Raw genomic sequence first — 13288 nt, forward strand, 5'->3', positions numbered from 1 at the left:
TAATGCAAGGGTCAAGGTCTTCAAATTAATTGTTGTGGTGTGTGTCATAGATCGGCAACATTTTTAAGCTTCGCCATTTATTTAACCCCTTACCATGCAAAATATGTTAAATGGACTTGTCCATCTTTTAGTCTGGACAAAACCATTCTTCATTTTGAGGGAAATTATTGATATAAATAGCGACTGAATACCAGTGCCACTGTGTCGGCAATATTCTTGCTTTGATTGTAATTTATTATATGCAATTTGTATCTGCAATATCATGCAGCAGTGTTAAAAATAAACTAATAATCAAAGTTAAGCAATATTTTTATTATCTCCCTTTTCATATTCTGTGGTCTTTTCTATTTTTAGGTATGCTATGAAATGTTTAGACAAAAAACGAATAAAGATGAAAGGTGGTGAAACTCTAGCGTTAAATGAACGAATAATGTTGTCTCTAGTCAGTACAGGGGTGAGTATTTTATTACATTAGTACACACAGGGTTTTGTGAATTTATTACATTTCACACAGGGTTTTGTAAATTAATTACAGTACACAATGGGTTTTGTATAAATAAGCTGGACTACTTGAAGAATAACGAGAGCTATTAAAGTCACACAGGTGTCTGCGTCACATTTTGGTTAAGTTTTTGCCTGCATGATGGTATCTCCAAAATTTCATAAGGCGATGGGTTGAAACTTCACACACTTAATGAAGGGCATAATAGGAAGTCACTGTCCAAGGCCCATAAATCTAACTTGGAATTTGACTGAATTATGGTCCTTTTTGAAGTTAAAAAATTCTACATTATCAAGACTCTTGTTTTACTATCAAGCACTGAAATCAGTCAAGGACTTTGTCCTATATGACAGCTCTTGTTTGTCTTTTAGTGGTATGACTAGATCCCTGTACAGCATTCAAATGTTCTGTATTGATTTAAGGTATCTGAGAAAATTTATATCCATAAAATTTATTCCTGGATAACTAATTTTGTGTGGTATGCGACGTGGCATATGTGGCATCATGAGTTATTTTAAGTAGCAAAGTTTGCTTTAATTTTTGAAATAGAGGAGAAAACTGCATTAAATTTATGGATTTTTCATCAGTTTTAATGGAGCATACAAATATAGAATGTTTTTTTTTGTTTGACACTTTGTATCTAACATTTGGACAAATTGTCAAGATTAACTATATGTGGATTTTGCGATATCAAAACAATGTTGAACTTTTTGTTTAAAATTTCTCTGAAATGTCAGTAAATACCTGACACAAGAAACATAAGGGGATATGAGTAGAGAACAGTTTTATGTATATCTCGCAAAAATTGATGAAAAAAATCAATTAACTATTTAAAGGTTGAAATATTATGATAATTGTTTGCCAATTTTGAGTAAAATACTGTTTCCCATTTTTACAGGCCTAATGGGTCATGATTCCAAAATATTAAAATACACACACAAAAAAAAACACTGACCCCCACCCTTCCACCCTCTTTAAAAAAATGCCTGACAAAAAACGTCTCAGTTACAGGAATAGCTACTATACCTAGTAACAGACTGGTTTTCCAGTTGAGGGATCCATGGGGCTCGTTTACATTGATTGTAAAGGTACTGGGTTTGTGGCAGCACTTAGATATTAATACATTCATGTAATGTTACAAGCTTAATTGGTTCAATTATGACAGTACTACCGTTCCATTATTTCGCTATAACGACATGGATGTTATGACATCACTGTATCATGACAATTAATAGCGTTTTAATTAATCAATGCAAAATTGATTTCATAATGATCGTCAAATGAGATTTGATATTCCAAAATATTTTCTCGAAATTAGCTACGAATATAAATTTCCTGTCAACTCTCTGATTATACATGATGGATGATTAATGAAATGTATAACCAAAAGTACAGAAAATTATAACTATTTTTGTCAGGCAATTTAATCACCCATGAGAAGTTACATGATATTATAACATCGCACTCACAGAGGAATTGACACAAGTTTATTAATTCAGTACAATGGTCGTACATGTATATTATATTAATTAGACATTACAGCAAATATGTTGGAACTATGCCAAGGGAAGTACTTGACATGGTTTGAAAAAGTTGTTAATTTTTTATTTTTTTTTTTGTTATTTGCGTCTGCTTCCAATGCTTATTTCCTATTTTTAGATCTGATGAAATTAGTGAGACAGATCTATATTTTCCATTTAAAATTAAAAACCCACTGTAATTATATACATGGTGTGATTGTGTAGGAAACAATATCCAGTGTATTTAAAGCTAAAGGAAACAAAAGCAACAAAAAGAAGGGAAAAACAGAAAAGGACAAAAAGATGAAAAAATTGTATGCATAACCTTCTTAGGGTCGAATTTTAGTGATTGTTTGAACATGATCTTTGTGGCAATATCAATCTTTAAATGGTCTTCTCTCTGAACATATAAGTACAAACAGTGCATGCTTGTCATTCTGCAGCCGTTTTCAAAAACATCTTGCAACATCTCTTGTTGCGATACTGAAATTTAATATTAATTTATCTTCATATTTTATTACAATTCTGAAACTCTGCTTTTTCCATTATTCTTGCCTAATGTACCATTCTTTCTGCTCATTTCTTGCATTGTTCCTTAATCTTTTGTCACATTTGTCATCTTTTGGGTAATTTTATAATGTAAACATGGTTTGCAACTTAGGTGGTTAAATCATGACACCTGACACCCTTTTATTGACTTATAGTAGCATACAAAATCACAGCTTGTGTTAGACAAAAAAAAGGAAATAAGCATGTACAACATATGTTCAAATATAAATATACGATTATGTTATTCTGTGTCCCGTGTTCTCATTTTTCTTACGTTCTATGAATGGTTCAATTAATGATTGTGCCATGTGCTATCATTGTGTTGATTTGTGTATATAAATTATTAGGTTATACTTTGCTCACTAGTGAGGTCATAGTGCCCATTTCAGCTGTGTGTGCTCAATGCTCGGGTGAGCCATTGCAGTGGATGACTGTCTTTTGTAAATTCAGATGACACAATGTTATAAAGCAATTATGCACTGTATTACAGAAAATACAGCAATTATGTCTTGTGACACTGTTCTATGGTAAATACAGCAATTATGTACTGTATTATGGAAAATACAGCAATTATGTACTGTATTACGGTAAATACAGCAATTATGTACTGTATTACGGTAAATACAGCAATTATGTACTGTATTATGGAAAATACAGCAATTATGTACTGTATTATGGTAAATACAGCAATTATGTACTGTATTATGGTAAATACAGCAATTATGTACTGTATTATGGTAAATACAGCAATTATGTACTGTATTACGGTAAATACAGCAATTATGTACTGTATTATGGAAAATACAGCAATTATGTACTGTATTATGGTAAATACAGCAATTATGTACTGTATTATTGGTAAATACAGCAATTATGTACTGTATTAAGGATAGAAAATACAGCAATTATGTACTGTATTATGGAAAATACAGCAATTATGTAAACTGTATTACGGTAAATACAGCAATTATGTACTGTATTATGGTAAATACAGCAATTATGTACTGTATTATGGTAAATACAGCAATTCATGTACTGTATTATGGAAAATACAGCAATGTTTATGTAATACTACTGTACTGTATTATGGTAAATACAGCAATTATGTACTGTATTATGGAAAATAGTAACAGCAATCGCATTATGTACTGTATTATGGTATAAACTACAGCAATTATGTACTGTATTATGGTAAATACAGCAATTATGTACTGTATTACGGTAAATACAGCAATTATGTATCTGTATTATGGAAAATATACAGCAATTATGTACTGTATTATGGTTAAATACAGCAATTATGTACTGTATTATGGTAAATACAGCATTATGTACTGTATTAAGGTAAATACAGCATTATTGTACTGTATTATGGAAAATATGTACTGTATTATGGAAAATAACAGCAATTATGTACTTTGTATTACGGTAAATACAGCAATTATGTACTGTATTATGGTAAATACCAGCAATTACTGTATTACTGTAAATACAGCAATTATGCACTGTATTATGGTAAATACAGCAATTATGTACTGTATTACGGTTAAATACAGGCAATTATGTACTGTATTATTGGAAAATACAGCAATTATGTACTGTATTATGGAAAAATACAGGGCAATTATGTACTGTAAATACAGCAATTAAATGGTAAATACAGCAATTATGCACTGTATTACGGGAAAATACAGCAATTATGTACTGTATTATGGTAAAAATACAGCAATTATGTACTGTATTATGGAAAAATACAGCAATTATGTACTGTATTATGGAAAATACAGCAATTATGTACTGTATTATGGTAAATACAGCAATTATGTACTGTATTATGGTAAATACAGGCAATTATGTACTGTATTATGGTAAATACAGCAATTATGTACTGTATTATGGAAAATACAGCAATTATGTACTGTATTTATGGTAAAAATACAGCAATTATGTACTGTATTATGGAAAATACAGCAATTATGTACTGTATTATGGTAAATACAGCAATTATGTATCTTTTTGGCAATTACTGTTTTTACTGTATTGATGGAAAATACAGCAATTATGTACTGTATTATGGAAAATACAGCAATTATGTACTGTATTATGGTAAATACAGCAATTATGTACTGTATTATGGAAAATACAGCAATTATGTCTTGTGACACTGTTTTATGGTAAATACAGCAACACAGTATTAAATAGAAAAAAATAACAGTTACATCTTATAACACTGAATTAAAGAGAGAAAAAGCAGCAATTATATCTTATGACACTGTATTATAGAGAAAAACAACAAATATGGCTTATGACACTTTATTAAAAGAAAACAACAATTATGTCTTATGACGCTGTATTAAAGAGAAAAACAGCAATTATGTCTTATGACACAGTATTAAAGAGAAAACACAGCAGTTATGTCTTATAACACTGTATTAAAGATAAAAAACAACAATTATGTCTTAATTGACACTGTATTAAAGAGAAAAACAACAATTATGTCTTATGGCACTATATTAAAGAGAAAAACAGCAATTATGTCTTGTGATACTGTATTAAAGAGAAAAACAGCAACTACATCTTATGACACTGTTTTTACGGATATTTTGCACCAATTATGTCCTAGAACTCCTTTTGCTGGGAATTTCATTAATTATGTACTAGGACACTTGGGAATGCAGCAATTATTTCTAAGGACAGTGTATTCTGGGTAAAAGGGCAAATTGTGTCCTTGTACACCATTTATGGGGAAATGCAGAAATTATGTCTTATACCTAACACTGGGGAATTGGGCAATTATTTTCAAGGACAATGAATTCTGAGTAATGCAGCAATTATATCTTAGGACAGTGTATTCTAGGAAAATGAGGAAATTGAAGCAATCATATGCTTTGCCTGTTATTTTCAAGAAAAGAAAGACAGCATTAATAAAGATCTTATTTGAATGTTTATGCTACTGACATTCTTCTATGAGACTGGCAGAAGTTAAAGCAACTTAGATAGAATTGATGGGCTATAGACATATCATCAAATTCATTTTGTAAGTTTACTGAACAAGATTACTAGCTTGAGGGTAATAACTGATAATATAACTCAGCTTTCTTCTCTATGTATTTTTCTGGCATGTTTTGCCGAATTTTTGTAATGAATTTTCCCTGCTTTAAATTTGGAATACTCCATTGAAAGTAATAGGAGATTCAAACAGTATGGAACCCTTTCAGACTTGTGCAGGTTGGCTTGACTTTGCACTAGTGACAAAGGCTAATCACTTTGGTCCTAGCAGGTTAAAGTGGAATGGTCTATTTTTAGAAAATAAAATGTTGATAGTGATTTAAAGAGGTTCAGTATGAGCATTTATTCAACAAAGAATAAGATTTTGTCATGACTATGTGTCTTCATATGACACCAGTACTGGTTGGTTCCAGGAAGCGGAATATAGAACTTGTTTCGCAATTGAGCTTAAATAGATATGTTTAAACCAAGATTTTGTTGGGGAAACCAACAAAATTTTATTAATTGACCTTAGTATCTGGCTTATGTTATAAATTGTTTGAAATATTGTTTGTATTCTAATAAAAGAAATCATATTATTAGCATGCTGAATGTTTTAATGGTTAGAATAAGATTGAGAACAAACTTTAATTGTTTAAAATAGCATTTAAAGCTCAGTTTAAAAGGTTAATAATGGCTATAACATACAACCAGAATAAAGCTCTGTAAAAATGATTAAAACTGGCATTACTTTACAACTTGAATAAAGCTCAAAGGGTTAATACTGGCTGAGAAGTACAAGAATAAAGCCTATTTAATAGAGGATAAAAGTCAACTAATAGGAATCTCAGTTCAAAAGGTTAATTATTGGATGGAAAAAAAAAACCCAACTAAACTTATACTTGAAAATAATTATTGTCAAATAGAATATTAAAACTATGTTCAATTGGTTGATATTGGGTGAAATAATGCTGAATCAGTTTAAAAGGGTCAATAGTGGGTAGAAAATGGAATAAAGATCTGTTGAATAAAATTTAAAAAAAAAACAAACAAAAAACAGCTCAATATATCAGATGTAAAAAAGGGTTTAGGAAGTTTGATATTGCCGAATAGTTTAATGTTGCTGTGTCAAATTGCCACACAGTGTCATGTTATCACAAATTGTCATGTTGCCAGGCAGATCCATGATGTCACACAGTGTCCTGCTGCAATTCAGTGTTATTATGCATACAGTGTCCTGTTGCCAAGCAGATTCATGTTACAAACCATCAGTTTCATGTTGTCACAAATTGTCATGTTGTCATACAGTGTCATGTTGCCAAAAAGATTTATGTTGCCACAAGGGTTCAGCCTTCCAAACACACATCATGCAAAAAGTGTCACATTGCTAGATATTATTCCATATTTTTGTCATGTTGCAACAGTGTCAAATTGCCAAAAAGTGTCAAATTGCCAAAAACAGGCACTGTTGCCGAAAAAATTGGTGTTGCCATAAAGTGTCATGTTGTTAAACATCTCATTTAAGACTAATGTTGCAAAAGCATGTCATTTAGTCGTGTTCCTGTTGCAAAAGCATGTCATTTAATCATGTTCCTGTTGCAAAAGCATGTCTTTTAGTCGTGTTCCTGAAAATTGTCAGTCAAACCATCTTCTACCTCTAAATAATTTGATCAAAGCCAGGGAACTCTCCTGTTGTATAAATTCTATTGAAACAGACCGGTAATCTGTGCAAAAATCTGTATGTTACTTTCCGATATTAATGCAGCACTGCCACAGACTTTGCTCGTATTTTACAAAATACGTGGATTATGTAATGTACTATATTCACAAGAAGTTAATTTTTCTCTATCACAGCATTGGTATTTCGTATTGATTTATCAAGTTGGCAACAGATTTACTAATTAGGTGTTGTCAAATGATATTACTGCTGCATTTGTGAAGCATTTTGAAAAAAAAAACGAAAAAAAAATAAAAAATTTCTTCTCCTGTCTGAGAATGGAATTAAGAAAGAGAAAATTAGAAGTGTTAGTTTGTCATATAATCCACATAACGCTGTCTATGTCAATTAAACTTTGCTGTACAATTAAACATGTAAAAATCCTTTAAAGATACAGTCTATACCTGAGAGGTTCTAGCTACATGTAGCTTAAAGTTTCTGTTTCTCAATACTGAGGAAACATAGGTGCAAGCCCTATGTTTGAGCAAAACCACCAAATATAAGGGATTGTCAGGTTATATTACCCAGTTTGAATGGTTGTTTACAATTTACAGACTTGGTTATATTGCAAATGACCATTAATACATGTGGCCATATAACTCTTCAAACATTTTTATGATGAATTTATACAGCTTAATTATTTTATTTCAAGAAAATAAAAGAAAATTACTTAATTTAATTGACAGCAATTGTGTATATAAGTTATATTAACATGACATGCTCGTCCATTGAAAAGTGACGTAACAAATATGCAGTGTTATAAAAATACCTTGGCTTCATCTTCAATATCTTGTTGTAAATATCGACAAATATCGCATGGTGCTATGGCATTAATTTAGATACACCAGAAATTGGGGTGGGGGGAACTTATACCAGAAATCAGGGGAAACTATGACATGAAAGCTTAGGGCTATAACAAAAAAATGCTAGATTGTTTCTCCAAGAGATGGTATAGTTACTATATTGTAAATCAACTTAAGAAAACTACATGATATGTCTTAAGGGATGAATAAATGAACAAACTTTAGCTGATTCTGTTCTTATCTGGAAGAGACAGACAATTCAAAGGAATTTTCTTTCATTATAGGAATTGCTTTTCGTCTATTATTGTACCATATGTAGCAATACTGGGAGATTTTGTAAACTGAACAAATATTATTTTTAGTTTGCATAATACAGTTTAACCTCGTCTGAGTGACATCCTTTGAGACACAATGGAGTTTGGTTGTTGTTAAGAGGTGTTGGTCAAGAGGGGTTAAATCTATTGTGAAGTGTTAGTTTTGTAAAAAATCATAAAAAAAAATGATACTGCTGTTCTAGAGAGGTTATTGCTGTACAGAGGGTTGCTATGCAGAGGGTACACTGTATTTTAAAGCAAAACTAAAATATTTTACTTTTAGTCATCATTGTAAAGAAAATCATTGTGCTTTTAGTGATTTATGACATTATGGAAAAGAAGTGTCCATGGCCATGTGGTTACGGTAATTGACTTCAAACCACTTAACCCTCATTGCTGTGGGTTTGAATCCGCTCATGTGAGGAAGTTATCGAGCTAATTTACGGAATGTCAGTGGTTCAGGCCTACTTGTTTACTGGTTTGTGTCTGACATAGTGAACGGAAGGGGACTTGAGGTCTTCCTCCACCAATAAAAAGCTGGAAAGTCGGCAAAACAAAAATTATGAGTCCTCTACTGAGTATATAGGTTCTACGTAAAACCCGCAATCAAATAAGAAATATTGTGGAAAACTTAGTTAATGATGAACTGATGTTATCAAGGTTGACCTATATTGCTGACGTATCTAGTCGTGTCAGACGCCCATCATCGATGCTGCATGCCTAAAATTTTCAAAATCTACCATTATTAACTCTCATGTGGAGTATACTTAATGTGGCTTTTAAGATGAAGAGTATTTTATAATGGTACAAATTACTTAAGGGGCACATTAGTCGAGAAAGCATTAAAAGAAGTTAAATAGCGGTTATGTGTTCAAGGGAATCTTCACGATTATGTAACATTAGTACACATGCACTGCAGTAAAATGTGTACTGTCAGTTTTTACCCCAAGCAGATCAATCCTTTTTAGTGTAATATAGCAGAGGACTATGCCTCCAGATTCATGCTAAATTTCATAAAAAATTTGAAAATATATTTAAAAGTAAAATATTTTTAAGTGAGCAAAGAAAGTGCAATGTAATTTACACATTGCAAACAACATTTACAATTATCCGCAAAAAATACCAAAAAGAGGTAAACATTTGCAAAATTAGCCCATACTGAGTTTAGTCACAAAGTAGAAATATGGTGATCATAAATACTGCAAAAACAGTAGTTGTAGTCAGTCTGTTATCTTTGTTATTATTATAAATGTTTTACACATGTACAGGGTTGCAGAATTGAAATTTCATTTAAAAAAATTCTTGCTTGTTCCAAAAATCACAGGAATACAGTACGAAAATAAGTTTGTGTAACAAATAAAATCTGGTTAACAAAAATAACACGGTACATGTTGATAGGAATAAATAGTATTAGTGTTGGGAATGATTGTACAAAATGAATATATTGTATTTCGGTTTCTTTTAATCTATAATTTATGAGTTTATTTTTATTTATTCTAAGCAAAAATATTTAATTCCAAGAGTGTTCAGTCACAGATTGTTTTCATAAAGAGATTATTTTCATACAGATCTTATTTTCGTATAGATCATAACTATTCTCAATAAGATCTTATTTCTCGACAGATATTATTTCATACATGTTTTATATTTCCTACAGATCTTATTTTCTTACAGATCTTATTTTTGTATAGGTCATATTTTCAGTTGGATCTTATTTTCATATAGATCTTACTTTCATACAGTATAGATCTTATTTTCGTGCATATTCTCATATACAGTACTTAAATACACTATTTAAGGACTCTTCGATGTTTTGTGAGGAAGATGAAAGAATAAGTTGCCAAAGCAGAAGCATGGCATTTGTTATAATGCCTTTAAATAAACAGACAGTTTTTGTATTGGTATTGATTGGTTACTGTAGCAACTGATTTAGTAATTACCTATATGTCAGATAAGGTTTTATGCTGAATGTGGTTTTCTCTACCAGTTCAGAAGTATCAGTAACCGTTCTGTCTGGTTAATTCAGAATGAAGCAATTTTGGTCTGTTTTTGTCAGTCATATTCTGGCACGAGGTTTAAGCTGTTTAATACTTTTCTCACAATATCACGTATTTATGGACAGGCCCTGTTTTGGCTTTATTTTTTGTTCCAGGGTATATGTCTTAAGATCAACACACTTTTTTAATAATAAGCAAGTGGGTGATCAAAAGGTTTGGAGCAAAATTTGTATAATTTAAGGATAGAAATATAAGATTAAACAGTACTGTACATTTATTTTGTATTTACGGCAAAGCGCATTTGAGCACTAATTCAGCTCAGAGATGAGCGTTTATGTTTGTTTTAAAGTCCATCTTTGTCCACAATTTGATAATTCAACACCAGGCTCCTTTAAATGAGTTGGCAGATTTTGATCAAACTTCACAGGAATGAACCATTTAAAAATTCAATTTTCAATCATAATATTAACCAAATAAACATTATTGTTCTAAAGATGTCAAAGCCTTTATAAATGGCTGTGTTGACACTTCGGTATAAAACCGGTATGTTGTATAACAGACGTTTTTCTTTCCATTTCAGGAAGGGAGCCCGTTTATAGTGTGTATGACGTATGCCTTTCAGACTCCAGAAAAACTGTGCTTTATATTAGATTTAATGAATGGTGGCGACTTACATTATCACCTATCACAACATGGTGTCTTCCTTGAAAAGGAGGTCCGCTTTTACGCAGCGGAAGTTATCCTAGGCCTAGAGCATATGCACAGTCGATTTGTCGTCTATAGGGACTTAAAGGTGAGCATGTAACAAAATAAGATCGTTATGTGAGCAAAAAGACTTTTTTTAATTAACGGTGCCAAAGGCGTTAACTGTTGTTATAAGAAGAACAGGTGGGTGGATAATCAGGGGCATGATATAATGATGCTCTCCCATGTTATAAAATGATGTTGCATATAATTTTGCATCACTAAAATCTGTTTATGAATGATGAGGAGACACTAAGAAGATTAAGCAACAATCCGATTTAGATTGTAATCAGGAAACTGATTTGAAGGTCTCTGAAATGAACCAAAAGTAGGTACAGTATTATTAAAATTCGCTTCAAACCAGATTGTAACTAGAAAACAAACATCTCAAACGAAAAATTATCTTCAGATGGTATGACATTCAATAACATTTGGTGTTCATTAATGGAAAGGAAAACATGCATTAACAAATAAAATCACAAAAGCATGTGCCGTTGTGGCATGCATGTTTTTGATATGCCAGACTCAGGGCACCATGTAAAAAAAAGCTGACAGCAATGAAGGCTCGGATAATTTCATTATTAAATCATGACTAACAAATAACGTTATACTTGCACTTGTAAAGCCAAACCAGTGCCATAATATGAAAAGAAAAAGAAAATACAGAATTACACATGTATTAAAATCAGATGTATTCTTTAACGGAAGAAAAGTTCTAGAAGCTCTTGTGCTTATAAAATCGGACCTGACTTATATTGCATCCGTATGTTTCATGTGGAGACAGTTAATGAAAAAAGGTGCATAAACTTGTGTATTTACACTCTATTTTTGAAAAGCTCCAAAATAAAACAATTACATATATACTGGCAAAGTTTTAAGTAATATATAATTCTACTGATATGACAATGGAAGAGACTGCGATTCTAAGAGAAATTAATTTTATCAAACCATTTCTCTCTGAAAAGCAGCAGTATGTTGTTTGAAAAGCAGCAGTATGTTGTTATAATGTCTATCTAATGTTTGATCTATAAATACACTATATATTAATTGCATCTTTGTTAAAACATACAGTACCCGTGATCAATAACAAAGATAAATATTCCAACAAGTGACAAAAACATACAATACTGATCCATTCACTTTAGCCGTAAATGTCATTATATTTATATAAGTTGTTCCTGTAAATGGACAACAAACTGTATGTAACAGACTTACAGTTACGTTTAAATTATAATTAGTCCTAAATTCCAGGATAACTAGAAGTGTTTTGCCACCAGAAATAGATTTTTCTAGTAAAATAAGCAAACAAATTCAAAATTTACGACTGATTTCTAAATAGAATAACAAAATTGTTGATCTTCTCCCATCTCCAACGCCTTTTTTTTTTGGCTTCAAACTAATTCTGTGATCATTTGCTAAGATCATACAATAATTTCAAGCAGCACGCCTCCAGATTTATCCTAATTTTCATGATAATTTTGAAAATATGTTTAATAGTAAAATATTGCAAAGTGAACAAAGAAAGTAATTTATATATTGCAAACAGCACTTACAATCCACATAAATTAAAAAAAAAATGGGTTGAAATATGCAAAAATAGCCCTTACTGCGATAGTAATGTAGTAGGAATATGGTGATAAATACTGCAAAATCAATCATTAATAGCACAAAAGATATAAATTATTACTTGAATCTTGAATCTAAATACTTTTCTTACAATCTTAGTGTGTTTTCCAAAAGTTTGATTTTCTTAATATTTTGGCTCATCTGGAGGCATGCAGCTTTAAATGTAAGTGCATTAGCCTGTGAAACTGTTTTTGTTCTGTGTTCATGAAAACTGGAGCAATTAACTTTAATTAAAGATTTTTGACATGACGGAACTGAAAATAATTTTTTGACATTATTACTCAATTTCATGAAGTTCTACACCAACAAGTTATGTGCAAACTCATTAGCTCAATCCAATTTTCCAGAATAGCTTTTCTGATTATGAAAAATTACCCAAAATTGAAAAGCATTGCAAATCGGACAAAGAATAGCAAAAACATACTATTTTCAATGTATTTCTGAGTATATTATTTATTTAACTTTTGTACATATTTCTGTTTTAAGTGCCCCTGAGTTGATCTATGTGAGAAATTTAAATTTTATGTA

General features: G+C 31.1%; 1 protein-coding gene across 3 annotated transcripts in view; it reads left to right on the forward strand.

Moving 5' to 3' along the window:
* LOC132757839 (beta-adrenergic receptor kinase 2-like) overlaps nucleotides 1-13288 on the forward strand; it is a 103253-nt gene that overhangs the window by 64526 nt on the left and 25439 nt on the right. For all 3 annotated transcript variants that reach the window (XM_060749284.1, XM_060749283.1, XM_060749282.1), the window contains exons 9-10: nucleotides 355-454; nucleotides 10971-11183. In XM_060749284.1, coding sequence (XP_060605267.1) covers nucleotides 355-454; nucleotides 10971-11183 — 313 coding nt within the window. The remainder of the gene's footprint in view (nucleotides 1-354; nucleotides 455-10970; nucleotides 11184-13288) is intronic.

The sequence above is a fragment of the Ruditapes philippinarum genome, unplaced genomic scaffold (genome assembly GCF_026571515.1).
Source record: "Ruditapes philippinarum isolate M1 unplaced genomic scaffold, ASM2657151v2 ctg64_1_1_1_1, whole genome shotgun sequence".
Classification (NCBI taxonomy): domain Eukaryota; kingdom Metazoa; phylum Mollusca; class Bivalvia; order Venerida; family Veneridae; genus Ruditapes; species Ruditapes philippinarum.